Genomic DNA, 25,599 nt, shown 5'->3' with positions numbered 1-25,599 from the left:
ATCAGTCAATCCATCAATCAAGAAGTATATGGGTGGCAGTCACTGAAAAGAGCTTAGGAAAGTCATGTTTTTGGCTAAAAACCCCATCCTTCCCCAGGATGACTCTCAGTATTCCCAGATGAATTCTGGAGGTTTGTATCTCAAAAAATGCAACTTTTCCTAGCTGCAGGAGAAAGGAAAGTGAATGAGATAAAATCCTCTCCTCTGAGCCAGCAGCGGCGTTCATGCATTCATGCAGTGAAACTCACTACAGCTCGCATTGCATGAAAAAATGCATATTCAAGAACTAAATTAGCACTCTTAAGTAATTAGTCCGATGGCAAACTGCTAAATCCTGGGGGAGGGGGCTGCAGGATGAGTCTGCATGGCTGGTTTGTTAGGTGCAAGGAGCTGTGGACAGAGGGCACTGTTGGGGTCTACTGTTATGATGCAGCAGCCGGGCCAGCTTGTTGGGAAGAAATCCCCCCATCCTTGGCAAAGCAGAAGCTTCACAAGCCAGCTGTGCTGCCCCTGGCTGGCTCCTTTCTCCAGAGGGGGGCGCCAGCAGGACAGACAAGGCTGCCTCTATTGGCTAAGAATTAGCCTGCAGGAACTGGGGGTGCTAATTGTTCTGAGATGGGAAGAGAGAGGCGGCTAATGCCATCAGCACAATCAATTAGCTCAATCGCCTCATCTGTCTTCATCATCCCTTTATTCCAGGCCACTGGGAGCTGCGCTTGCTGCGTGCTGCAGCAGTGGCCGCTGGGAGAAGTCAGCAAAAGACGCCACGGGCTTGGGGAATGGAATAGCTGGACTCCAATTCCCAGAACCCTCCAGCCATGGCGATCCATGGCCATTCTGGGTGAGAGAAACCCTGGGAATTGCAGTTCAAGAAAGGACCTTTTTTAAAGCCCTCTACCAACCACACAAGCTTTACACAGCTCACTTTTGTGTCTTGTTTTGCTTTGCAAGGTCAGAAATGCAGAACATATTTTTTTAATTTTGCACTCCGGCTCCAAAAATCCCACCCTGGAAGAGCCATTTCGAGACCTACCAGGTATCTCCATTTCAGATGGGTGCCGTCGCTGGGCCGCTGTGGCCCCCTCTCCACCCGAGTGGCTTTCCGAAAGGTGCATACGAAAGGGGGTCGCGTGAGAAAGAGCCGCCCGAGGATACACGTCAATCTAGGGGTGTCTGTTTTGCAAGCAGGAGACGCATCAGGCGCCTTCTACATCCGGGTTAACTGAATCGAAAGAACTGCCTGATCAGACGCACAGACTCTGTTTTAGCCTTCTGAACAAGTTTCTAGTTCTCAAGAGACCCATTTCTTACCTTGCTCATCCAGGATTTCCGCTTGCATACGGCCTTCCTCCTCTTTACGGCTTCCCAGAGACGCCTCTGACCTGCGAAAGCAGCGAGTGGTGGTTAGTCACCATGGGTGGTGGGGAATTGATCCCCCCTCCCAAATATCTCCCCTGCCCGCCACCAGCCCTCTTATTTGTATTATCCCACCAAAGAAGCAGCTTGCAGATGGGATTACGCTTCACTGAGACAGATCATACCCATCAGAGCACCTCTTCCTCGGAGTGAACCCCCCCAATCCATGAAGTTACAGGTGGCCACGCGAAGGGGGCCCCAGAACTCCACTACCAGGTACAGGGTCTTCTCCATGGTGGCACTCCCTCCCGGTGGAGTGGCAATGGGATTCTTGACCCTCTTGAGCTTTTGGAAGCCAGACCTGTTTTTTTTACTCAGGGTTACCCCTGCTTCATTTTGGCTTCTGTGACTTTTTCTGATGACCCTGAAATTCATGGGCTGCTTGGTGGTTACAATATCACTACCATCTTTTATCTCAGCTGAGATGTTTGTATCTAGTTACGGCTTGAGAGGTTTTCACATTTCAATGTGTACCGTTTCCTGAATTTTAGTTGTACAGTATATATACAGTGGTGCCTCGCTTAACAGCGATAATCTGTTCCAGGAAAATCGCTGTTAAGCGAAAATGTTGTAAAGCGAAAATTTAAAAAAACCATTGGAACGCATTGAAAACCATTCAATGTGTTCCAATGGGCTAAAAACTCACCGTCCAGTGAAGATCCTCCATACAGCGGCCATTTTCGGTGCCTGTATAGCGAGGAATCTGTCCCTAAGCACAGCGGGGAGCCATTTTAAGCACCCGGTGGCCATTTTGAAACCCCAACTATCAGCTGTTTTTGATCGTCATAAAGCGACATTTGGTTTCCGAAGCAGGGAACCGAGCATCGCTAGCGAAATCCCCCCATTTAGACCATCGTTTTGCGATCGCAAAAACGCCGTTGTGAAGCGGATTCGTCGTAATGCAGGGTAATCGTAAAGCGAGGCACGACTGTATTCTGATGTCCTGATTGTAAGCAGCCCATAGTGGCTTTGCCACATGATGGGTGGGGCAAATAAATTCCACAAAAACTGCAACCTGACCCAATCTAATCCAATCCACAAAGGGACCCAACAGCCACTGAAGCCTGGCATGATGCGATATGTAGTATCTGGAGAGCGCTGACTTTAAGGAAGGGTATTTGATGAGATCTGAAGTATGGTTTTCTTGTGGTACGTTTAAAATGTACTGTTGGAAATTTGGGGGAAAACCCAAAGTCGACAGCAACCACCTCTGATCGCAAATTTTTTTTGAATCACAGTCCATGGAGAACCAGCTTGATCCAGTAATTGTTAGACGAGCATACAAGAGAGTTGGGTTCAAATCTCTGTTCAACCGTCAAAGTCACAGAAGAACATTTTATTTTATTCCAACGAGAACCCTGGGCTATTCATACTCTCTTGGCATTGATCTACCCTTGCTGCTTCTCTGTTTTTATTCCATAAGGCTGCAGGTGGCAGAGGGTGGCTGGCAGGGGGTCTTCACTGACTCACCTGGCCGCCCCATGCCGATCTTCTCCAGATCTTCGTTCTTGACATATTCAAAGTGCGAGAGGCGTGTGACGTTGAGGTCATCCCGGATCCGCAGAAAGTACTGCTGCAGCTGGACTTCGGTTAAAAGCTCTAGAAGCCAGTCGGTGCCTTCATCGGCCTGCATGCCACAACTCAGCTTCTGCAAAACGCCAAAGGGAAGCCAGGTAAACAGTTCATTGGGGCACAGAAGGAGTTTTTAAGATGTTCGGCCATCCAGAGTCTATCTGTGGAGACAGAGCCTTGGAAAAGCAGAGGGTGGTAACAGCGGAAGAAACGAAGGGGAGGCATGGGGGTTAAACACTAAATGATTATTTCAGGCTTAGAACTCGCAGCCTTCCAAACGTGGTGCCCTCCAGAGGCCTGTCTGGACTACAACTCCCATCCGCAGTGGCTGGGCTGGGGATGATGGGAGTTGCGGCTGAGCCCATTTTGGACAGCACAGAAAGGATAAGGATTTGTTTGAACTTCTGTATTGCCCCATCAGGGTGAACACTCTCTCGAGAGGTTCACAACCCATTGCGATCAAACAGCCTAAAATTACAATATACAATAAATACAGCAAGAATCCCATCCCTGGCGGAATAAAAGGGCATTTAAACAGAACAATTCCAGCAAATCTGAACATCTCAGGCCAACGGTTAAAAATTAATAAAAGGCAGCTCTATAGAATTCTGATTTATTAATTTCCTAAAAACTGAGAGAGACGGCCCTGGACAAACCTCTAGAAGAAGCGCAGTCCAGAGTGGAAACGGCCATGGCTGAGAAAGCTTTAGGCCTCTCAATTTTGAGCACTGAGCACTGTAGGTGGAGGTGAGACGGGTCGCTATTTTGTGGGAGAGACATTCTGAGATCCTAAACCATTATGGGCTTTATAGGTCATGGCCAGCACCTCAAATTGGGCAAGGAAGCTGACAGGGAGCCAACCAAGACATGCCAAGACCAGAGTGTGTGTGTGTGTGTTTAGTCGTTTAGTCGTGTCCGACTCTTCGTGACCCCATGGACCAGAGCACGCCAGGCCCTCCTGTCTTCTACTGCCTCCTGGAGTTGTGTCAGGTTCATGTTGGTTGCTTCGCAGACACTGTCCAGCCATCTCATCCTCGGTCGTCCCCTTCTCCTCTTGCCATCACACCTTCCTAACATCAAGGTTTTTTCCAAGGACTCTTTTCTTCTCATGAGATGGCCAAAGTACTGGAGCCTCAGCTTCAGGATCTGTCCTTCAAGTGAGCATTCAGGGTTGATTTCCTTTAGAACTGATAGGTTTGTTCTCCTTGCAGTCCAGGGGATTCTCAAGAGCCTCCTCCAGCACCACAATTCAAAGGCATCAATTCTTCGGCGGTCTGCTTTCTTTATGGTCCAGCTCTCACTTCCATACATCACGACAGGAAAAACCATAGCTTTGACTATTCGGACTTTTGTTGGCAAGGTGATGTCTCTGCTTTTCAAGATGCTGTCCAGATTTGTCATCGCTTTCCTCCCAAGAAGAAGGCGCCTTTTAATTTCTGGGCTGCTGTCTCCATCTGCAGTGATCATGGAGCCCAGGAAGATAAAATTTGACACTGCCTCCATATCTTCCCCCTCTATTTCCCAGGAGGTGATGGGACCAGTGGCCATGATCTTAGTTTTTTTGATGTTGAGTTTCAGACCGTTTTTTGCACTCTCCTCTTTCACCCTCATTACAAGGTTCTTTAATTCCTCCTCACTTTCTGCCATCAGAGTGGTATCATCTGCATATCGGAGGTTGTTGATATTTCTTCCGGCAATCTTAATTCCGGCTTGGGTTTCTTCCAGTCCAGCCTTCCGCATGATGTATTCTGCATATAAGTTAAATAAGCTGGGGGACAATATACAGCCTTGCCGTACTCCTTTCCCAATTTTGAACCACTCAGTTGTTCCATGACCAGTTCTAACTGTTGCTTCCTGTCCCACATATAGGTTTCTCAGGAGACAGATAAAGTGGTCAGGCACTCCCATTTCTTTAAGAACTTGCCATAGTTTGCTGTGGTCCACACAGTCAAAGGCTTTCGCATAGTCAATGAAGCAGAAGTAGATATTTTTCTGGAACTCTCTGGCTTTCTCCATAATCCAGCGCAAGTTAGCAATTTGGTCTCGAGTTCCTCTGCCTCTTCGGAATCCAGCTTGTGCTTCTGGGAGTTCTCGGTCCACATACTGCTGAAGCCTACCTTGCAGGATTTTGAGCATAACCTTGCTAGCGTGCGAAATGAGTGCAATTGTACGGTAGTTGGAGCATTCTTTGGCACTGCCTTTCTTTGGGATTGGGATGTAGACTGATCTTTTCCAATCCTCTGGCCACTGTTGAGTTTTCCAAACTTGCTGGCATATTGAATGTAGCACCTTAACAGCATCATCTTTCAAGATTTTAAATAGTTCAACTGGAATGCCATCACCTCCACTGGCCTTGTTGTTAGCCAGGCTTTCTAAGGCCCACTTGACTTCGCTCTCCAGGATGTCTGGCTCAAGGTCAGCAACTACATTGTCTGGGTTGTCCGGGGTATCCAAATCTTTCTGATATAATTCCTCTGTGTATTCTTGCCACCTCTTCTTGACGTCTTCTGCTTCTGTTAGATCCCTCCCATTTTTGTCTTTTATCATGTTCATCTTTGCGCAAAATGTTCCTCTAATATGTCCAATTTTCCTGAACAGATCTCTGGTCTTTCCTTTTCTGTTATCTTCCTCTATTTCTTTGCATTGTTCATTTAAGAAGGCCCTCTTGTCTCTCCTTGCTATTCTTTGGAAGTCTGCATTCAAGTTTCTGTAACTTTCCCTATCTCCCTTGCATTTTGCTTCCCTTCTCCTCTCTGCTATTTCTAAGGCCTCGTTGGACAGCCACTTTGCTTTCTTGCATTTCCTTTTCTTTGGGATGGTTTTCGTTGCTGCCTCCTGGACAATGTTACGAGCCTCTATCCAAAGTTCTTCAGGCACTCTGTCCACCAAATCTAGTTCCTTAAATCTGTTCTTTACTTCCACCGTGTATTCATAAGGGATTTGGTTTAGATTATACCTGAGTGGCCCAGTGGTTTTTCCTAATCTCTTCAGTCTAAGCTTGAATTTTGCTATGAGAAGCTGATGATCAGAACCGCAGTCAGCTCCAGGTCTTGTTTTTGCTGACTGTATAGAGCTTCTCCATCTTTGGCTGCAGAGAATATAATCAATCTGATTTCGATATTGCCCATCTGGTGATTTCCATGTGTAGAGTCGCCTCTTGTGTTGTTGGAAAAGAGTGTTTGTGATGACCAGCTTATTCTCTTGACAAAACTCTATTAGCCTTTGTCCTGCTTCGTTCTGAACTCCAAGGCCAAACTTCCCTGTTGTTCCTTTTATCTCTTGGCTCCCTACTTTAGCATTCCAGTCCCCTAGAATGAGAAGAACATCTTTCTTTGGTGTCAGTTCTAGAAGGTGTTGTAAATCTTCATAGAATTGTTCAATTTCAGTCTCCTCAGCAATGCTGGTTGGTGCGTAAACTTGGATTATTGTGATGTTGAATGGTCTGCCTTGGATTCGTATTGACATCATTCTATCATTTTTGAGATTGTATCCCATTACAGCTTTTCCCACTCTTTTGTTGACTATGAAGGCTACTCCATTCCTTCTACGGGATTCTTGCCCACAATAGTAGATATGATAATCATCTGAGCTGAATTCGCCCATTCCTGTCCATTTTAGTTCACTGATGCCCAGGATGTCGATGTTTATTCTTGCCATCTCCTGTTTGACCACCTCCAGCTTCCCAATGTTCATAGATCTTACATTCCAGGTTCCTATGCAGTATTTTTCTTTGCAGCATTGGATTTTCCTTTCACTTCCAGGCACGTCCACAGCTGAGCGTCCTTTCGGCTTTGGCCCAACCACTTCATTAGCTCTGGAGCTACTTGTACTTGTCCTCCGCTCTTCCTCAGTAGCATGTTGGACGCCTTCCGACCTGAGGGGCCCATCTTCCAGCGTCATATCTTTTAGCCTTTTGTTTCTGATCATGGGGCGTTCTTGGCAAAGATACTGGAGTGGCTTGCCATTTCCTACTCCAGGTGGATTGCGTTTAGTCGGAACTCTCCACTATGTCCTGTCCGTCTTGGGTGTCCCTGCACGGCATAGCCCATAGTTTCTCTGAGTTACTCAAGCCCCTTCGCCACGACAAGGCAGCAATCCATGAAGAAGCAAGACCAGAGGCATGTGTTCAAATCTGGTACCTGTACGAGGCCTGGCAGCCATGTTCTGAACATGCTGACGTTTCCATACAGACTTCAAGGGCAGCCCTACATTGAGAATGTTACAATAATCTACTGTATTTTAGAGATTACCAAGGCATGAACCACTGTTGTGAGGCAATGCTTATTGAGAAAGGGCAATCAACCCAAGTTGATTAAGGGCACTCCCCGAGTTGGGTCAAATTCACGTTGGTTGCTTAGATGACCCTGTCCAACCATCTCGTCCTCTGTCGTCCTCTTCTCCTCTTGCCTTCACACTTTCCCAACATCAGGGGCTTTTCCAGGGAGTCCTCTCTTCTCATGGCTGCTTTACACAGCACCAAAAACAGAGGATGAGGAAGGAACGAGAGGTGCTTGCCGAAGTGGAAGGAGAAGAAAACAAGCTGAATCCACCACTCTGAGGACGTGCTTCTTTCAAAAGCTTGGGGGGGGGGGAAACTATTTTTTTTTCTGGACCCTAAATCCTAAAATCTTTTGTCCAGCAGCATGGCTGGAAGTGGGGGAGGCGACTCTCCAACTGTGATCATCATAATCATCATCATGGAACTGCAGAGCTGGAAGGGGCCCTCTGGATCATCCAGTCTAGCCCATCAACCGGACACGGAAGGGAACCAAACTAGGCCACTAAGCGATCCAGAGAGCCTTGGCACAAAACCCGAAAACTTCCATTCCAAGCCTATCACCCAAAGAGCCCAGTTTTCCCCCCAAGCTCTGAGTGTCTCTAGCCAAGGTCGAACTGTCAGTCTCCAGAGGTCTTCTCCCCCCCCCCAGCACCCTTCCTGGGCTCCGAATAGCCTGGGCTCGCGTGTCAGGAGCAATGGAGCAGCGTAGAGAGGAGGCAGCTGGCCTCCCTCGCCCTTCCCCGCAGGCAGCTGAACCCTCGTTAGCCACCCCCCCGCTCTGTCTAATTGACAGTAATGGGTCTCCTGGCTTGGCTCCCGGCCTCCCGGAGGCGCGTGTGGGGTGACAAAGTGAGGCTTCTGCTCTCCATCTGAACGATTCCTCATTTGGACGGTGGTCCCCCAGGAGAGCTGCCAGCCGGTGAAGTCGGAGGCTGGAGAACCTTTTTTTTTTCCCCAGCCAAAAGAAGGGGCTGGATTCTGCATCATCAGGCGAGACCTGGAGGGTGCCCTCGGGAGCAAAGGGAACAAGGCTGCTTGGGAGGAAACCACAAAGTTGGGGTCTTCGGAGACTGTCTGGGAGGACGAGATGGTGGAGGGCAGGCAGAAAAGACAGATGGAGACTGAAGGGAATGATGGGGGTGGAGAAGATGAATGGAGGGGAGAAGAGGGGGAGAAGATCCTGCATCTGGAAAACCAGCACTGACTGGTCCTAAGTACATCCAAACCGTTCCCTGGACCCCCACCCCCCAAAAACATTTTTGATGTAATCTTCTCTACTCCAAGGAAATTACATTTCCAGCAGTAATAACGGTTAGAGCAGTATGACAACGGAACCCATGACCTCAAGGGGAGGTGGCGAGCGCTCCAACGCTGGAGGCCTTTGAGAGAAATTTAGACCACCCTCTGGCCGATCTGCTTTGATTTGGATTCCTGCCTCGAGCGGGGGGGGGGGGGACACACTCGGTGGCTTTATTAGGCCCCTTCCAACTTCATGTATTCTGTGAATAATAAATTTATTTTAAAACATCTCCTTCTCCACATCCTCATAAGCATGACATCTGGTGTGTTTGTGTGTGCTTTAGCATGTGTTTACTACTGGGCATGACTTCATGTCCACAAGGGAGCACAACTGTATTGTCCTTACATTAAGTACTGTAGTTAATTCATGTATACTCATGCCATAGTACGTCTACAGGGTAATCAAAACAAAAGCATGCATGAATAATGAACATTTATCCAGTTCTTTTCAAGAGTTCAAATTGCTCTAACCTCGTACAGCCGGTCCGTCTGATCATCCCCTTTATTATGGAGTAGACCAAAGCTCAGCTAACCTAGACAAACCTAGACTGATGATGACAAACCTAGATGGATCTTAAAAAGCAGAGACATCACCTTGCCAACAAAGGTCGGCATAGTCAAAGCTATGGTTTATTCAGTAGCGATGTATGGAAGTGAGAGCTGGACCACAAAGCAGGCTGACTTGAATTGATGCTTTTGAATTGTGGTGCTGGAGGACTCTTGAGAGTCCCCTGGACTGCAAGGAGAACAAACCTATCCATTCTGAAGGAAATCAACCCCTCAGTGCTCCCTGGAAGGACAGATCCTGAAGCTGAGGCTCCAATACTTTGGCCACCTCATGAGAAGAGAAGACTCCCTGGAAAAGACCCTGACGTTGGGAAAGAGTGAAGGCAAGAGGAGAAGGGGACGACAGAGGATGAGATGGATGGACAGGGTCATCGAAGCGACCAACATGAATTTGACTCAACTCCTGGAAGCAGTGGAAGACAGGAGGGCCTGCCGTGCTCTGGCCCATGGGGTCACGAAGAGTTGGACACGACTGAACGACTAAACAACAACAACAATGGACAGGAACATGCAAAATGCCGATGCTTCCCTGATAAGTAGATTGTGGTGCATTTTTTGTGTTCTGTTCTCTGGCCAGATTGTTGCCTCTGGGGATGCCAGGAACTCAGACCTATGGAAGGGGGTCGCAGTTGTCTGTGTGTACAGTACAGGAGCTACTTTTCATCATGGAATGGCCAGCAAGGAAAGCACCGTGAAAAATTTAGCAGGTTTAGAAGAGGACAGGGCTCTCTGGCCTACGGGAATTTCCCACATATATTTTTGGAATAGATTTGGATCATCCTGCTGCAGAAGGAGTAAAAATACACATTTGCTCTTGGGTAACGTTTGCTTTTTATGGGATTCTCTTCTGCGGAAGCCTTTTTACTGCCCTTTCAGACCATCTGGTCCTGATGGAAAGAGCAGGCTACGAAGATTCTCCTGTCCTTTCAATTCTTGGCTCAGGGTCCCATCAGTGGTTGGCTGCACTCCGAGTTAAAACATCTGGCCCTGATTTTTAAAATGGCATTTATTCTATTCTCAATCGCAGCTGTTGTTGCTGGAGCAAAGAACCTTTCCCATCTACCACTTCTTCCCAAAGAAGGGTCTTTTATTTATTTATATTTAATTTATACCCCGCCCATCTAGACCAAAGTCTACTCCGGGATCAAGGGCTTACTGATACAACGAGGATACGGGGGTCCTTCTCCAAGGCTATGTTCGGATTCATGGCAGCGGCGCACAGAGCAGAGTTCACTGCATGTCTATTGAAAAGGAAGCTCCGTTGCATGCACTGGTGGTTACTCGCTGGTAGGCATGCACAGGACCAAGCATATCCTACCAACAATGCAAATACGACATGACCACCTCCAGTTCAAGAGCAGAGACTCCCCATCCAAGCATCTGCGTTGGGCAGTTCTCAAACAATACCCAAACAAGGTGAAAAAAATAACTCAACAAACCAAGATGGGCATTTGGAAACCATGTTCTACAGTGGTGCCTCGCTTAACGACGATAATCCGTTCCAGGAAAATCGCCGTTAAGCGAAAATATCGTAAAGCAAAATTAAAAACCCCATTGAAACGCACTGAAACCCATTCAATGCATTCCAATGGGGTAAAAACTCACCGTCCAGCGAAGATCCTCCATATGGCGGCCATTTTCTCTGCCTGTATAGTGAGGAATCCGTCCCTAAACACAGCTGGGAGCCATTTTAATTACCCGGCGGCCATTTTGAAACTGCCGATCAGCTGTTAGAAAAACATTGTTTGGCGAAGAATCGGTTCCCAAAGCAGGGAACCGATCATCGCAAAGCGAAATTCCTCCATTTAGACCATTGTTTTGCGATTGCATTTGCGATCGCAAAAAGATCGCCATAAAGCAGATTCATCGTAATGTGGGGCAATCGTAAAGCGAGGCACCACTGTATAAGAAAGATGCGAAAAGGAACATGATGACACACCCATGACCTATGACAGTCATTTTCTAGGGTTTCCTAAGTACAAAATGCCCTTTCTTGTGATCTGTGGTATCTGTAAGGCTCTCTTCCCAACACCACATTTCAGATGAATCCTATTTTCTTCTTCATTTTTTTTCACCAACTTTTGTCCTCTGTAGACAGTAACCAAGGGTACCACAGTACAGATGCTCTGGTGCATCCTTACACTAGATAATTTTTTCTACTTCTTTCTACTTTGTTCTGAGTCTCTGCCTTCTTCTAGACTCTGGACCTCAAACGAGCAGTACTGCATACTAAAAAGAGCATCCCCCAGATAAAACTCTTTATTGGCTTTAATTTGGCTTAAATTGACTGTTCCTGGTGGGTTAACTAAAGTCCTGATCCCATCTCTGTTAGAGGCAGGCCAGGTGAACTGGGCAGCTTTCCCTTCCAGCATCTCAAGAGAAAGCAGAAAGGGAGAAGGAGCCCCCACCCCACCCCAGATGGCCTGCAGCGGTCCTCTGTTTTAAGAGATGGGCCACCAATTCCAAACAGCTTGCTGAAGAAGAGCTTGCAACCAACATGCATCCTGCAGCTATTTCCATCTGAAGACCCTGACCTGGCCTCTCTACACCATCCCGCCAGGTGAATTTGGGACATTAAAAACAGCACATAAATTTGGAACGGCCCCAAAGAGGCACAGCTTGGAAGAAGATGGTTTATCCTCAAAAGCTCGCTATTTGTTTCTTGTGGTCCCCCCCCCATTAAAGGTATCACCTGCTCCTGCATCAGCCTTCTTCTGATTTCTCAACCCTTGGGGTTGATAGACGGACTGTGAAAAGAAAAAAGACTCCACACACCAGCAGGTTTCCAGACAGGTAACAAGAGTCGAGGCTCATGATGGTCTGGCCACAGACTCCCTGAAACATCCATGTTCAGATGTGAACACAACACAGAGCCACAGGTTTATGTACAGACACAAAGATGGCTAGCAATTTGAAAAGCAATTAACCGGTGTTAATCATGCTATTGTCACTTGGGAAGTTCATCATCTGTGTCTCTTCACCGGTTCTCCACCCCCACAGGTATGCACACTGCATACAACAACCTGGGGACAAATATTTCACTCTGTGTGTCCAAGGAAGTAGATTATAATTCATGAAAGGTTACACTGAAATAAACCCATTAGTCTTGAAGATGCCAGAGGGATGACTTAATCCCCCACGGGAGCAGCTCCGCTGGCTGCCGATCCATTTCCGGGCACAATTCAAAATGATGGTTCTAATCTATATAAAGCTTGGGCCCAAAAGCTTTCTCACGGACCACATCTCCCTTTATGAACCTCCTCAGGTGTTAAGATCCTCAGGAGAGGCTTTCCTCTCAGTCCCACCACCTTCACAGGTGCACCTGGAGGGGAGACGCAGGAGAGGGCCGCTCCTTTAGACTCTGGAACTCCCTGCCACTGGAGGCCAGGCTGGCCCCGTCTTTACTTGTCATTCCGCAAGCCAGCCAAAAACTTTCCATTCAGGCAAGCTTTCCCTGAGTGATTGGTTTTTTTTTTTTATACAGGTGATTGTGCCCTACTTCTTCGGATGCCTTATCTGTGTTGCTTCTTTCTACCATTTTTCAGTGTGCTTATTTTGTTTAATACGTTTTTAAAGTATTTGTACACCTCTTACTGTTTATCACTTTAAATATTGTCTTTTTGTGATGTAAAGCCATTTGGGGTCCTTTTTAAAGGAGAAGGGCGGGTAAAAATATTAATAAAAATAGGAAGAAAAAAAATATTTCCGTCAACCCATGAATTCTTGCTTTGGGAACATGTGTTCATTACACACAATCTCAAAGCGGCTTCTGTGGAGCAAAAAGAATATCGAAAGAAAATTACTGTACAAAAAGGAACAAAAATCCGAGCGAGATTTGGGACACATTCGCAAATTCCACTCTGACGGCACCGATTTGAACGGGGTCATGATTGCTTAGGGCGCGACCCATATCAACAGGCTGATTATCACAACAGTTGTGTTACATGGCGAAAGACAAGAAGTATACAGGATGGAGCCGGACTCTGGTTTCAGCCGGACGGAACTAAACACCTACTTGAAAGAGAAAAACGACTTCAGAACTAAATCACAGTGACAAACTGCTAAAGAGACAGTTGCCGTAGTAGGATAACAGATGCTTATCATGTGTTAAGAGTCTCACATATTGCCAGGATGTTTGGACTGTCACCAAGGCTGTTGTTTATGGCGAGTGTTAATAATATGATTGTCACCTTCTGGTGACAATCTTTGCGCCCCGTTCCAGCCTCAGCCGATATCTTCGATGCCTCCTCCTCCTCCCTCAAAGGGATGATTTCCATAGCACACCGTTTTTTTCATTTCAAGGTCAGGTTCAGTCCTGAAGCCTTCAGGATCAAAGAAGAAGGAATTGAGTTGGATGGGGGCCTCTAAAGGCCATCCAGTCCAACCCCCCTGCTCCTCAAGGCAGGAACCCAAATCCAAGCAGATCTGACAGATGTGGGCCATTCTTCTCTTGAACGAATAAGCTGTTTCCGCTGGGGCTTCTGGGAGATGATCTCCCAATAAGTCTGAAGGATCAAGCGGAGACCGGCCTCTACCATGTCCATTGGTCTTCCGAGCTTGGGGAGGAGCAGCGGGACTCTCAACAAGAGAGTCTTCTGCCTCCCGAGCCGTGGTTGCACCCCCCATGCCCCCCCAGGCTTTGAAGATGGGCCTTGAGGCAACCTAGAGCATCGCTGTGGCCCTGGCAATGCCAACCTTGCTCAGATCACCAGGCTGTTCCGAGCAGGTAGCTCCCCAAGCAGCTAAGGGGGGGGGGGTCCTCAGGCATTTACCTTAATTCTTACACGGCAGCCCACCAGCGCCCCGGAAGGAATTGGGCGAGGACTTCTGCCAGGCACTGCTGCCGCCATTTTGCCAGCTGGTCCAAAGGAGGAAGATGCCGATGACTCGGGTGGGGGGGAGGGCCAGAATTCCCTGAGATGGCCAGGGGATTCTGGTCTTTTTAGTCCAGTCCAGTATTCAAATCCCTATTGTTTTAATATGGACTCAGGAGTTGGACCCAACGATTTGCCAACATTTCTGTTGGTTCCATTGTTGTACTGCTCTAAGAGTTAAGACTTTTGCCCCCCTGATATTCAGTCGAAATCTGGCGGCCTGTCACTTGAGCCCATTAGGGTGTGTCCTGCCCTCTGGGATGATTGAGAACAGATCCTGCCCGTCCTCTGTAGGACAACCTTTCAAGTCTTTGTAAAGTGCTATCCTATCTCCCCTGGAGAGTCTTTTCCAGGCAGAGAAAAGACCCTGACGTTAGGAAAATGTGAAGGCAAGAGGAGAAAGAGGATGACAGAGGATGAGATGGTTGGACAGGGTCACCGAAGCGACCGACACGAATTTGACCAAACTCCAGGAGACAGTGGAAGACGGGAGGGCTCTGGTCCATGGGGTCACGAAGAGTCGGACACGACTTAACAACCAAACAACAACAACAATCTCCCCTCAGTCTTCTTTTCTCACGGCTAAACATGCCCAGTTCTTTCATCACAGGGCTTGGTTTCCAGTCCCTGTGGAGTATAATCTTAGGACAGACTCTTCAGCCAAAATTCTATTAATGCTTTTATGCTGGACAGCTGAATGGTTGCGGTCTCTTGCTACAGGGCGAGAGGTTGGGAGTTCAATCCCCCCCCCCGCGCCTCCCTAGCAGTGCCTGGACCTGATGATTCACAGGATCCCTTCCAGCTCTGCATTTCCAAGATGGTGACGAAGAACGGCATTGTTATTATTACAAGCAAGAGAAGTCACAGAAGCTGCAGAAGCAAAATTCAGCTAATTGAGGAAGTGCTGGGTGCACCACCCAGCATGTGACCTCTGCGTTCATTAGAACAATGGTCCCCAACCTTAGGCCTCTGGATGTTCTTGGACTACAACTCCCAGAAGCCTTCACCACCAACTCTGATGGCCAGGATTTCTGGGAGTTGAAGTCCAAGAACATCTGGAGGCTCAAGGTTGGGGGCCACTGCATTAGAACCTGATCAACCCACGTGAGCTTCCATGACTCCTCTTCCTCATGCATAAAAACACCACTATCCAGCCAACCAGTTTCTGTCACAACAACATACTGGCTTACAAAAACATTCCATAAAACTAGTTTCACTTCAGCTCCCTTTATTTGCGTACATGGCTGCAGGTACAAGACCCTTGAGGCCCTTTAAAGTCCTTTGTATCTCTGCATCCTTATAAGAAGCCACTAAGTTGCTCCCCACCTGCCCTCAAGAGACGTTCTCTTGGCTGCTCGTCCTGGGAGCAGTGGCTCTCAAACTTTCCTACCTTCAAGGAACCGACAGGAAGAGGAGACCGGGGAAAGAGGTCAACTCAGGTCCTAGGAGAAACACCCAAAGAGTAACAAGTTGCCCAACAGAGGGAAGAGGTTGCTTTGAGGTTGGGTGGGTTCTCCTTTCCCAAAGATATCCAAGCAGAGGCTTCATGGTAAACTCTCGGGTTTGCTGGGATTGCCATGCTACAGTGGGACCAAACCACCCCCACGTTCCTTCGGATTCCCCCAGTTCTGACCCACCAACTTGCTTGTCTAGCCCCCTCTCTGTATCTCCCAGCAGAAACCCATGCAAAAAAAAAGTTTGGAAGACATCTTGAGCAAGGGTTTGGACTCGATGGCCTTATAGGCCCCTCCTGACTCCATTATTCTCTGGTTACTCTATGATCTATGACCATTCTATATTATTCTGGGGACAAAACGAATTGATCAGAAGCCACAAGCAGATAACATTCTGGCCACTGGTAGGTTCCACCAACAACACCATCATCATCCTGTTTTTTAGTTTAGTTTTATTTACTTTTTAAGGTACAACAGGGAAGGTGCAAAATACAGTGAGAAAAGGCAAGGGGAGAGAGGAGGAAGAGATACAAAGGAGGGTGGAACTTGCTTCTTTTTAATCATAGGGTGGAAGGGGGATTTGCGCCTGTTCTCAATCCTCGACCCACCATGGATGGATGACACTTGACAATGGGCCAAAACTGCCTTGGCGTTCAACGGCTGCAGAGACAGGGAAAGAAGGCAGAAAACACCCAACGATGGAACCGTTCCGACAAAACAACACATTGGAGGCGGGTCCCACAGCACAAGTTCGGGTTGAAGAAAGGAGCCTTGCTCTGGAAAGGTTAACTCTGAACAAATGAGAAGAGCTGACATTTGCTTTCAGCTGGTCTTGCTTGTGCCAGAGGAGTTGCATCCGCAAAGCAGCGAATCTTTGTGACAAACCCCAGCAAAGCTTCCGCAGACGTTGCATAGACATCCAGATGGAAAGGTCTAGTTTATTGTGTTTTCTTTGGGCTTCCCACTAGCAAATCGATTCCTACCTCCAGCACGGCTCTACTGCAGATCCCAGGGTCCTTAGCCTGGAATACTCAAGAGCATGGGAAAATAACTTTTGGGGACAACGGACAAAATACCCAAGCCAGGCCATGTGTCCTTAGTTACACTGCTGAGCACGGTTACAGCCAAAAAGGGCATGGGGACCGATGTCTAAATTGCTCTACGAACCATCTCTCCAAGGGAGTCTCCTCCAACGCTACCCTTCAGAGGCGGATGACTCCCCTAAGGCACCCTCTGAGTGCAGATGGTTGCGTGCAGAGGAATTTCACAAGCGAGTTTGTTTTCCAAGATGTGGCACAGATGTGCTGGACTGGAGGTTATTGTCTTCAAGCATCTGGAAAGCAGCTGATTGGGAGGGAGAAACGGTAAATTGCCAAGCCGCCCACGCTATTCCAGGACTGCCTGTCCTTTTCCTCTTTTGTAAAATCAGAATGATAAAAACTCACCTTGATAAGACATGCGAAAAGTGCAGCCCTTTGAACTGGGCGGCCCCGATTCAGCTTTCGCGGAGGCCATATGGGGATAATAATATTGGCCTGCCTCACTCACTGGATGGTTGTACAGATGATGGAGCTAAGATGCCCACACGACACTGCACTCAAAAAGAGTGCAATATAAATACAGGCCACTATTATTGTAACTCCATGGTACAGTGAAAAGGAAGCTATTTGGTGTGGCCAAACTATTTGAGAGGTTTAATATAGTTTATTCCAGTTTTTCATTAAAAAAAAATCTCCCAGTAGGATTCAGCACCCAAAGGGAAAAAAAAGTTTTGTGGAAAATCCATATCTGAGGCTAAGGAAAATTCACAAAGATGGAACACTGGAAAACTGTAAGATCACATAGGGAGCTGAACATCCTAAGGAGTCCGTCACGGCCAGGGATGTTTTTAAATTGGCTTGAAACAATCCAAACCCATGGCAAATCCAGCAACTCAAAATACACCCTAGGCTTTGTGAGATCCTGTGAGTGGGGGGTAGACAGGAGTGGGGAGGTAGACATATCCGTGGGACCTTTAGCCAAGGTCAACGCAGGTCTGCGGACCTTCCTTTCCCACCTAACTTTGAGTGACTGTAGCTTGAATCAAATAAGGCAAGAGGGGTTTTAAACATTTCTTGAAACAGAAAAAGACCTTTAACACTTGAACGCAGGTGCATTTGAAAGGGCCTCCCCTCCGTGGCTGCTCCTTTAGACTCTGGAACTCCCTCCCACTGGAGGCCAGGCTGGCCCCATCTTGGCTCTCCTTCCGCAAGCAGATAAAGACTTTCCTCTTCGGGCAGGCTTTCCTTGAGTGAGTGACTGGCTGCCTGGATGGGATGTTTAAAATGGATTGCTGTGCGTTTACTGCTTTGGATGTGTTTTGGTGCTGTTTTTCTTCACTGTGTTGTCGTGTGGCCTTTGACCCTTTCTTATAGTTGTATGCTTACTGTTTTTTGGTTTAAAAGCAAAAAAGCAAAGCGTGCTGCTTATATACTGCCCTATAGCGCGTCAAGCACTCGCTGGGCGGTTTATAAGTTAACTTTGCAGGCAACACATCCCCCCCCCCCCAGCGAGTGAGCTGAGGACTCCTTTGGAAGGATGAAAGGCTGACTGAACCTTGAATCGGCTACCCTGAACTCATGGTCATGAGCCCAGTTTCACAACTGCGCCACGGGTGGTTAAAACGTGACATCGTGGTTAAAACGCGACATTTTAATTACGTAAGTCACCATGGGTCTTTTTTAAAGGAGGAAGGCAGGGTAAAAAAAAATTTTGAGTGAATGATGATTTGTTTGCCATGATCTTTTAGGGATGACGACCCATTTAATCCCTGCACCCCTCCCTTGCACCCAAGGAAATGAGGCTAACATCCCAAAAGGTTTATGCTAAATAAATTCCACTGGCCTTTAAGGTGTCCCTCAACTCTCTTTCAGTTTTGCTGCCAAAAAATAAAAAAACACAGCTGGTTTCAATGCCCTGACCTAAGAACCGAGGCTTCGACTCTTAACTACTTCTGTTACGGTTTCCACTGATTTTCATCCCTCCGGATGAAATTCGAGAGTCTAAGAATACACGCCAATGCCCCAACCTGCCTTAAGTATCTCCATACTGGGATATCCCATCTCAAGAGGCTCAAGAAGGACCCTTCAGCCCTCTGAGCAGATTCCTCGGCCCCTCCCAAAGCCCTCCCAAAGTGCAAGGAGCCCGTTCCCCCAACATCTAGGGCTGAGACCCATCTTCCCCATGGATTCCCCAGCCTTGACGGAGGCAGAACACACCTGGAATACCTACAGCATTCCTCTTGGAAACCCAGCTCACTGGTTACCCTGGGGAAAACATTCCCGTCCCCACCGATTTCTACCTCTGCCACAGACCCTGGGTGATGGCCATGGGCATGTCACTTAGGCACTTAGTCCTAGACCTGCTTCCTTCTTCAAGTGTGGCGTCCAGAACTGAACACAGGACTTTAGAGGAGGCCTCGCTCTTGAGGAACAGAGGCACTCATGTTTTACAAGCCTAGCTAAAGAAACGGTGGCCCCTAAGAAACTGCCGAACACAGAATGCCAAAGGGAAGGGAAATGAAGGGCAGCCTTTAAAAGACCTGCCGGGTGCGTTTGCAACAGAAATGGAAAAGTTATTTTTGTTGACTGCATGGAAATTCCGGGAGCCTCCCATCCATCAGTTTGCCTTTTCTTCCAGCCCCTCCACATCTGTCGTGACCCCTTCTTCCCAGCCACCTCAGTCACCGAGGTTTGCTTCAAAACATCCCCCCTTTTCTCAAGCCCCCCCGCCCAATCCTGCCTGCATAGACAACACAACAAGCCTCCCTTGCTATTCTTGGGCGAGAGCCACTCTAAGCTGCAACACGACAATGCCGACTCTTTGCGGTGGAGCTTAGGCTAAAAATATAAAGGGCTGGACCCAGTGGGCGAGCGCGCGGGACGGCCCGTTTGTGAGGCGAGGGAGGGGGGAAAAGAAAAGTATTCCGTTTGGGATTTGGACTGCCCGGTTGTCTGAAAAGTGAGTAAAATCTTCTCCAGAGTCCTCATCCTCTGAGAACACTGGAAACTGGGCTTGTCCTGAGCTTAGAAATGTTATTATTATTATTTTTGGACAACAACTCCCAGAATCCCTGGCTGTGGAGTTCTGGGACATGCAGTGCCCCCCCTCTCCAAAGCAAAGTCGGCTGCTTATATACCGTCCCATAGCGCTGCCTTAAAGGACTCTCTGGGCGATTTTCAATTTAATGATGCAGGCTACACATTGCGCCCCCCAAGGAAGTTGGGCACTCAATTTACGGACCTCCGAAGGATGGGAAGCTGAGTGAACTCCAAGCCAGCTACCTGGGACAGAACCCAGGTCATGAGCAGAGTTTGAGCTGCAGTACTGCAGTTTAACCACTGCAGCATGAGAAAGTACGTATTTTTCAGTGTATAAAATGAGACCTTTTCCTAAAATAATTAAAGGGAAAAATTGAAGGTCATTTTATATTCGGAAGCTTTGATCCCTGCTTTCCCCCTCCACGTTTTGCAAAGAAAATGGAGGGGGAAAGCAGAAATCGCTTTCCCCCTCCACATTTTCTTTGCAAAACCGTGGAGAGGGAAAGCAGCTTTTTGCAAAGAAAGTGGAGGGGGAAAGCAGGAATCGCTTTCCCCCTCCACTTTCTTACAAAGAAAGAAATTTTGGGTTAGAAAAGTCTTATACATGGGGGCATCTTATACACAGAAAAATACGGCAATGTTTCCAAGCTCTGAACTTACTGCTTGAGAAGAGACCTCCTCCCCGATCCTCAAGCTCTCGGACCAGCTGATTCCATGACAGGCGAGCAGAAAAGAGACACAGCTGGGTGGCCCACGTGCAAAACCCCAAATTAAGGTTAAACAATATCTTTATTAATCATAATAATGTGCCATCAAGTCAATTCTGACTTACGTCAACCCTTCTCAGGGTTATCCAGGTAGAGTATACTCAGAAGTGGCTTCCCTGTTCCCTTCTTCTTGGAGGGACCCCTGGGACTGCTGTGCAGCTGGCCCAAGGCCACCCAGGCTGGCTCTTCTCCCAGGAGGCCCATTGGGAGGAATCGAACTCCCCACCTCTGGCTCGGCAGCCAGATACCTAAACCACTAAGCTATCCAACCAGTGAATACCTTTATTAGACCACTAAAAACATTTATGTATTCCATATTTATTTTACTTGCACCCCACTTTTATCCCAATTCAGCCTCCCCCCCAAAAAAACAACAGCAGAGGTTAGGATCAGGGGAAGAAAATGACATAAATCACACCTTCACTAAATATTGAGAGGGAAATCAGAGAGGAAGGATGATGCTCTCATGCTCCACAGATATGTTTACTCGCAAATACTAAAAGCAGCAAAACCCCTGCCAGCAGACCCGAGGACCTGTGGCTGAGGATTGTCGGAAGAGTCACGCAATACATCTGGCGACCACACCATCAGGATAAATGCTAGCTGTTACTTTAAAAGCTTCTTCCTTTGCTTTGCATTCCTGTGGGCCACGATTTCAGAGGTCTCCCCTCCTGCATCCTATCTTACCGCCTTATTTCTTTGGGAAATTCCAGTTCTGACATTTACTTCTTGCCGTGGAGTTAAAGAGAATTTAATAAGACGTGGGCAAGTCCAACATTTTGCAAAGAAATAAATTAATAAAGAGAGAAAGAGAGAGAACAGTTAGGGTTTGAAAAGGAAGCATATAATGAACCCCCATCTCTTTGGTTCGCTTGTTTGTTTGACATTAACTAGCTAGGGTTGGGCCCTTTTCACGTTTTTATTCCCATTGCTCAGATGGGAAACTCATAGTGGTAAGAGCAAATTTGTTGACTACACTTAATGATCTAAAACGGTTTGGGCTCAGCTCTTTTCTAACGCATTGCCAACTCACCCACATGCCTGTAGACATTTCCAGAAAGCTGAGCCCCCTCACCCCGAACACACAGCGCTGTTACAAGCGAGAACAGCTCCGTTGATAGGTCCGCCTGGCTACAGAGCTATGGGTTGGGAGTTCGAATTCCCACGATGACTCCTGGGACAGGAATGTGTAAGGCTGATGGGGTTTGGGAGCCCCGCCACCTGCGTGACCTTGCACACGCTGCACGATGGCCATTAGCAAGACTGCAAAACATTCCTATGTCAACACCTTGCACTAACTCCACACCACGTGTATAAATGCCTGTCTACTTTCTGATGAAGCGCCCTGCAGGTCTCAAAAGCCAAACAAGCCTGGCCAGTCCCCTTAAGGTACCAGAAGATCCTCTGTTATTTTGACCCCTGCAGCAAGAAAGGAGAGGCACACATGATTGTGTTATTGTGGCAAGGGAGAAAACTAGGTTATTGCATCTTTCTATCTTACCTGTCTCTCAGGGAGAAGCACAACCTCTTACAACTCTTTTTCTCTCTCTCTGACCCTGATTGCGCTTCTCCAATCTTTCCCCCTCAAACCCTCTCTAGGCAAGCCAAGGGCCAGCCTTGCAAGAAACGATTATAATCCGGACCACATCCGTCATTACAGGAAGCGAGCAGGCAGCTGCAGAAAGTGGCTTACAGAGAGATGGGTGACTCTAGTCAGCCAGCCAAGCCACATCATCAGTTAGAAGACAGCAGAAGACACTCTGGAAAGAAGGGCCCTAAAAGAATTTGGAGAAGAGGGGAGGTCCCTTTGGTGTCTCCGGGCACCTTAAGTGGCGCTTCTCTTACCCTGTACATGCGGAAACGGGCCAGAAACGGGAAGGAACAGCGCCAAGCCTCGAACCGTCTCATCTCTGCTGTACAGAGGTTGGTCCAGTCTCTGCGGCCAGTTGTCCTCCTGCCTCGATTGTCCGGGGAACGACAGACCCGCCGCATAAACGGAGAGGCTCCCGGTTAGCAAAGATTGCAGAAGCCACGGATGTTCCGAGATGGGGAACGTTGGCCCATCCCAAGCCCTTCGTCGGGGAAAGAGACCGTCCGTCCAGGCTCCAAAACTCTTCCCGAGAAGATGGCCCGCGGGCAGAACCACGGATCCTGCAGAATCCCCATTCTACTGGGCTGTTCCTGGTGCCGCCCCAGGGAGCCCAAGGCAGCCCCCTCTGACATGCTGACAGCCGTTATGGTCCATGCCCCCCGACCGGGCCCTTTACAGGAACAAAATTCCACCAAGATGCCCTGGCATCCAGTTCTAAGGTCCTCTGGGCGCAGCCGCTTGGAAAGCCAAATTCGCTGCTCCAGATGCAAATGGGCATGCAGCTTCGAGCTCAAGAATCTTCCAAACCCTGGTGTCAAAAAAATAAACTCAGAACCACCCTGGATAGGGCTGGTTTTGAAATTCTCCCTGCAGCCAGGACCGGGGAGCGCTTCTGTTGTTCTGACGCCCGCCAACAAGACACTGTTGAGACTGCTCTGGGAGGGTGTGCGTGTGAGCGTGCATGTGTGCGTGTTTTTCTTTATCTTCTCCTCCCCTTTCCTCTCCTTTGGCCGGGCCCTGGGGAACCCTCTGCCTGCCCGCTAGCCTGGAACACAGACTCTATGGTATTCTCCGGGAACGCTGTTTTGACTGGTTGCCAAGAGGTCAGATTTAACTGCGGGCTGGAGAGGCAATTTCCTGTGGGCCTCTGGCTGGCATTTCCAATCGCTTCTCAGGCTCTCGCCGCTCCTGCTGGCCTGCCGGGTACCCGGCTTCCCTCCGGCCTCAGTCGCCCGGTGGGTTATTATATACGGGACGGTTCTACGGACGCTCCCGGGCTTCTCTGCGCAAGGACCCGGGTGGGAGGGGCTCACAGCTGGGTTCATGTCAGTTCATTCGGTTGGAACTGCATTGGTCCGACTCTAAACCCCAGCTGTTATTTCTTGGCACGCTGGAGCAAAGAGCGCGTCCCTAACCTACCACGGCTTTGCAAAGAAGCGTCTCTTTGTGCAGCGATCAAGGGAAGGCTGGCGGACACAATGAAGATGCTGGAGGCCCTTCTCTCGAGGGATGCTGCCTTCGGATCAACGCCACGGAGCAGGACCCTCTGTAAGATGATCGCTCCATTGTGTTCACTGGGGCTTACTCCCCGGTCAGCGTGCGCAGGACTGCAGCCTAAATCTGTTACGTACTTCTAACAGTGGTTCCCAACATTGACTAATCCAGATGTTCTTGGACTGCAATTCCCAGATGCCTTCACCACCAGCTGGGCTGGCCGAGGTTTCTGGGAGCTGCAGTCCAAGAACATCTGGATGACCCAAGGTTGGGAGCCCTTGACTTAGGGCAACGACGCTATACAACTGCCTCTCAGCCTTGCAACTCAAGCAAACCTGCCTGGGCCGTCTCTCAAACGACCATAGCCAACCAACATGAAAAAGGAACAGCAGCCACAAAAGCCGGCAACGCAAGACACCCAGAGAAGATTCTCTGCAATCGGGAAGAGTACATGACAGCAGGGCACTCTCCAATGAAAGCACCCAAAAAGGTTATCTGTGTTGGGGGGTGGGGGAGTCTTGGGAAGCAAGCCACAAGTGGCTTATGGATGCTTTTACACACACACACACACACACACACACACACCCCTCTTAAATGACAGGCTGTGCATCGTGAACACAGCAAGAGGGGCTCATGGATATGATCAAAAGTGACCCATGGTTTGCCAGTAAATGCCCTCCCCCCCCCGGGTTCTACAAAGTACAAAGAGGACCATCTCCATGCAAAATAATAAAAGGATGCATGTTCTGCCAGATGGCAGCCTCAGGGTGCCACATGGCTTTTTACATTTTTTCTGCACTACACTGGCAGTTCCCAAATTCGGGCCCTTAGCATGCCTTTATGCCAAGGAAATACCAGTATCGTTTGCTGGAGTGGACACTTCTTGCAGTATTCACCCCTTCACTAAAGTACAATGCATATTATAGATCTGGGCCTTCATCTGCTCCAAGGATAAACATAAGAGCCTCAGAAGAGCCCCACCAGATGCCTCTGGGAGCACCCGAGATCACGAGAGACCCTGTCTCCTGATCCCCCTTCCCCTGCATCTGGCCTTTGGAGGTCCCTTCCTTCGAAGCCTGGAGATTATATACATCTCCATCATGGCTTATCACCTCCAATGGGACTTTTCCTCCAGAAATCTGTCCAATCCCCCTTTCAAGGCCTCTAGAGGCCAGATGCCGTCACCACATCCTGTGGCAAGGAGTTCCACAGACTAACAAATATCAGGACAACTGCACTATTGCTTCCAGGATCAAAGGCAGCACGCCTCCACGTATCAGCTGCAAGAGGACACGCACGGGCAGACACTGCTGCCCTACGTACGAGCCTGAAATAATCTTAACGTTGACATGAATGCTGGACGAGAAATGCTTTTGGTTTGATCTGCTATCAGACTCTTCTTGTACAAGGTCAATTTCAGCACAGTGGTTGTTCTAGGCTGTCGAATCACTTCCGATTAAAGATGGGCACTGGCCAAAAAAACTGACGAACTGGGCTGGTTTGTGGCTCAGCATTTATTCTAGCAAAACGCAGCGGGCTAGTTCTGAGCTTTGGTTATTCAACAGCAGTGACAACTCTGGAAATGACTTCTTGGTTTAAAAAAAAAGCAAACTTGTTTATTGCTTCAGTTCAATGATAATTGTGAAGAAAGAGAACTACATTTAGATACAGAAGCCTCCACAGCTGGCTTCGATGAATGCAGATCTCCGCCGGCATCCTGAAAAATCTATGTGAGTCCACTTCTCTAGGAGGGGAAAAGAGGAAGGAGGCAACCTCAAAGAAAGTAGGAGAAAGCAGACTGAAGTATGGAAAGTAAGCAACGAGGCAGAAGGCACAGTAAATTCCCAACGTACATAAATTAATAGCATTCAGTTTTCCCTGATGGAAGGTCTGGGTTCGACCAATGCAAAATTTCAGTGTAATTTTCTTTCAGCCGCGGTGTCAAAATGAATGAGCCAGACTTGTTATACGTATTTACTGCATCAATGGTTGACTTCTTACTTTCTTGTAAGACCACGAATTTTTTAAGAGTAAGATTTTGAAAATAATTATGAAAGGGAAAGTAATGCTTGAAAAAGTAGAATCATAGAAAAATTGAGTTGGGGGCTTCTAAAAGACCCCGGTGTTGGGAAAGACTGAAGGCAAGAGGAGAAGGGGACGACAGAGGATGAGATGGACGGACAGGGTCATGGAAGTGTTAGTTTGTT

General features: G+C 48.2%; 1 protein-coding gene across 5 annotated transcripts in view; it reads right to left on the bottom strand.

Annotated features, from left to right (window-relative positions):
• Positions 1–25,599, bottom strand: part of TNK2 (tyrosine kinase non receptor 2) — a 120,040-nt gene that overhangs the window by 52,890 nt on the left and 41,551 nt on the right. For 4 of the 5 annotated variants that reach the window (XM_078389707.1, XM_078389708.1, XM_078389704.1 and 1 more), the window contains exons 2-3: positions 2,887–3,064; positions 1,312–1,382 (exon numbers count right to left, since the gene is read on the bottom strand). In XM_078389707.1, the coding sequence (XP_078245833.1) occupies positions 1,312–1,382; positions 2,887–3,064 (249 nt within the window). Of the gene's footprint in view, positions 1–1,311; positions 1,383–2,886; positions 3,065–22,152; positions 23,565–25,599 lie in introns of those variants that run through there. The other variant, XM_078389705.1, reaches the window with a different exon arrangement.

Source organism: Pogona vitticeps, chromosome 3 (genome assembly GCF_051106095.1).
Source record: "Pogona vitticeps strain Pit_001003342236 chromosome 3, PviZW2.1, whole genome shotgun sequence".
Classification (NCBI taxonomy): domain Eukaryota; kingdom Metazoa; phylum Chordata; class Lepidosauria; order Squamata; family Agamidae; genus Pogona; species Pogona vitticeps.
This window is presented reverse-complemented; position numbering and strand designations above follow the sequence as displayed.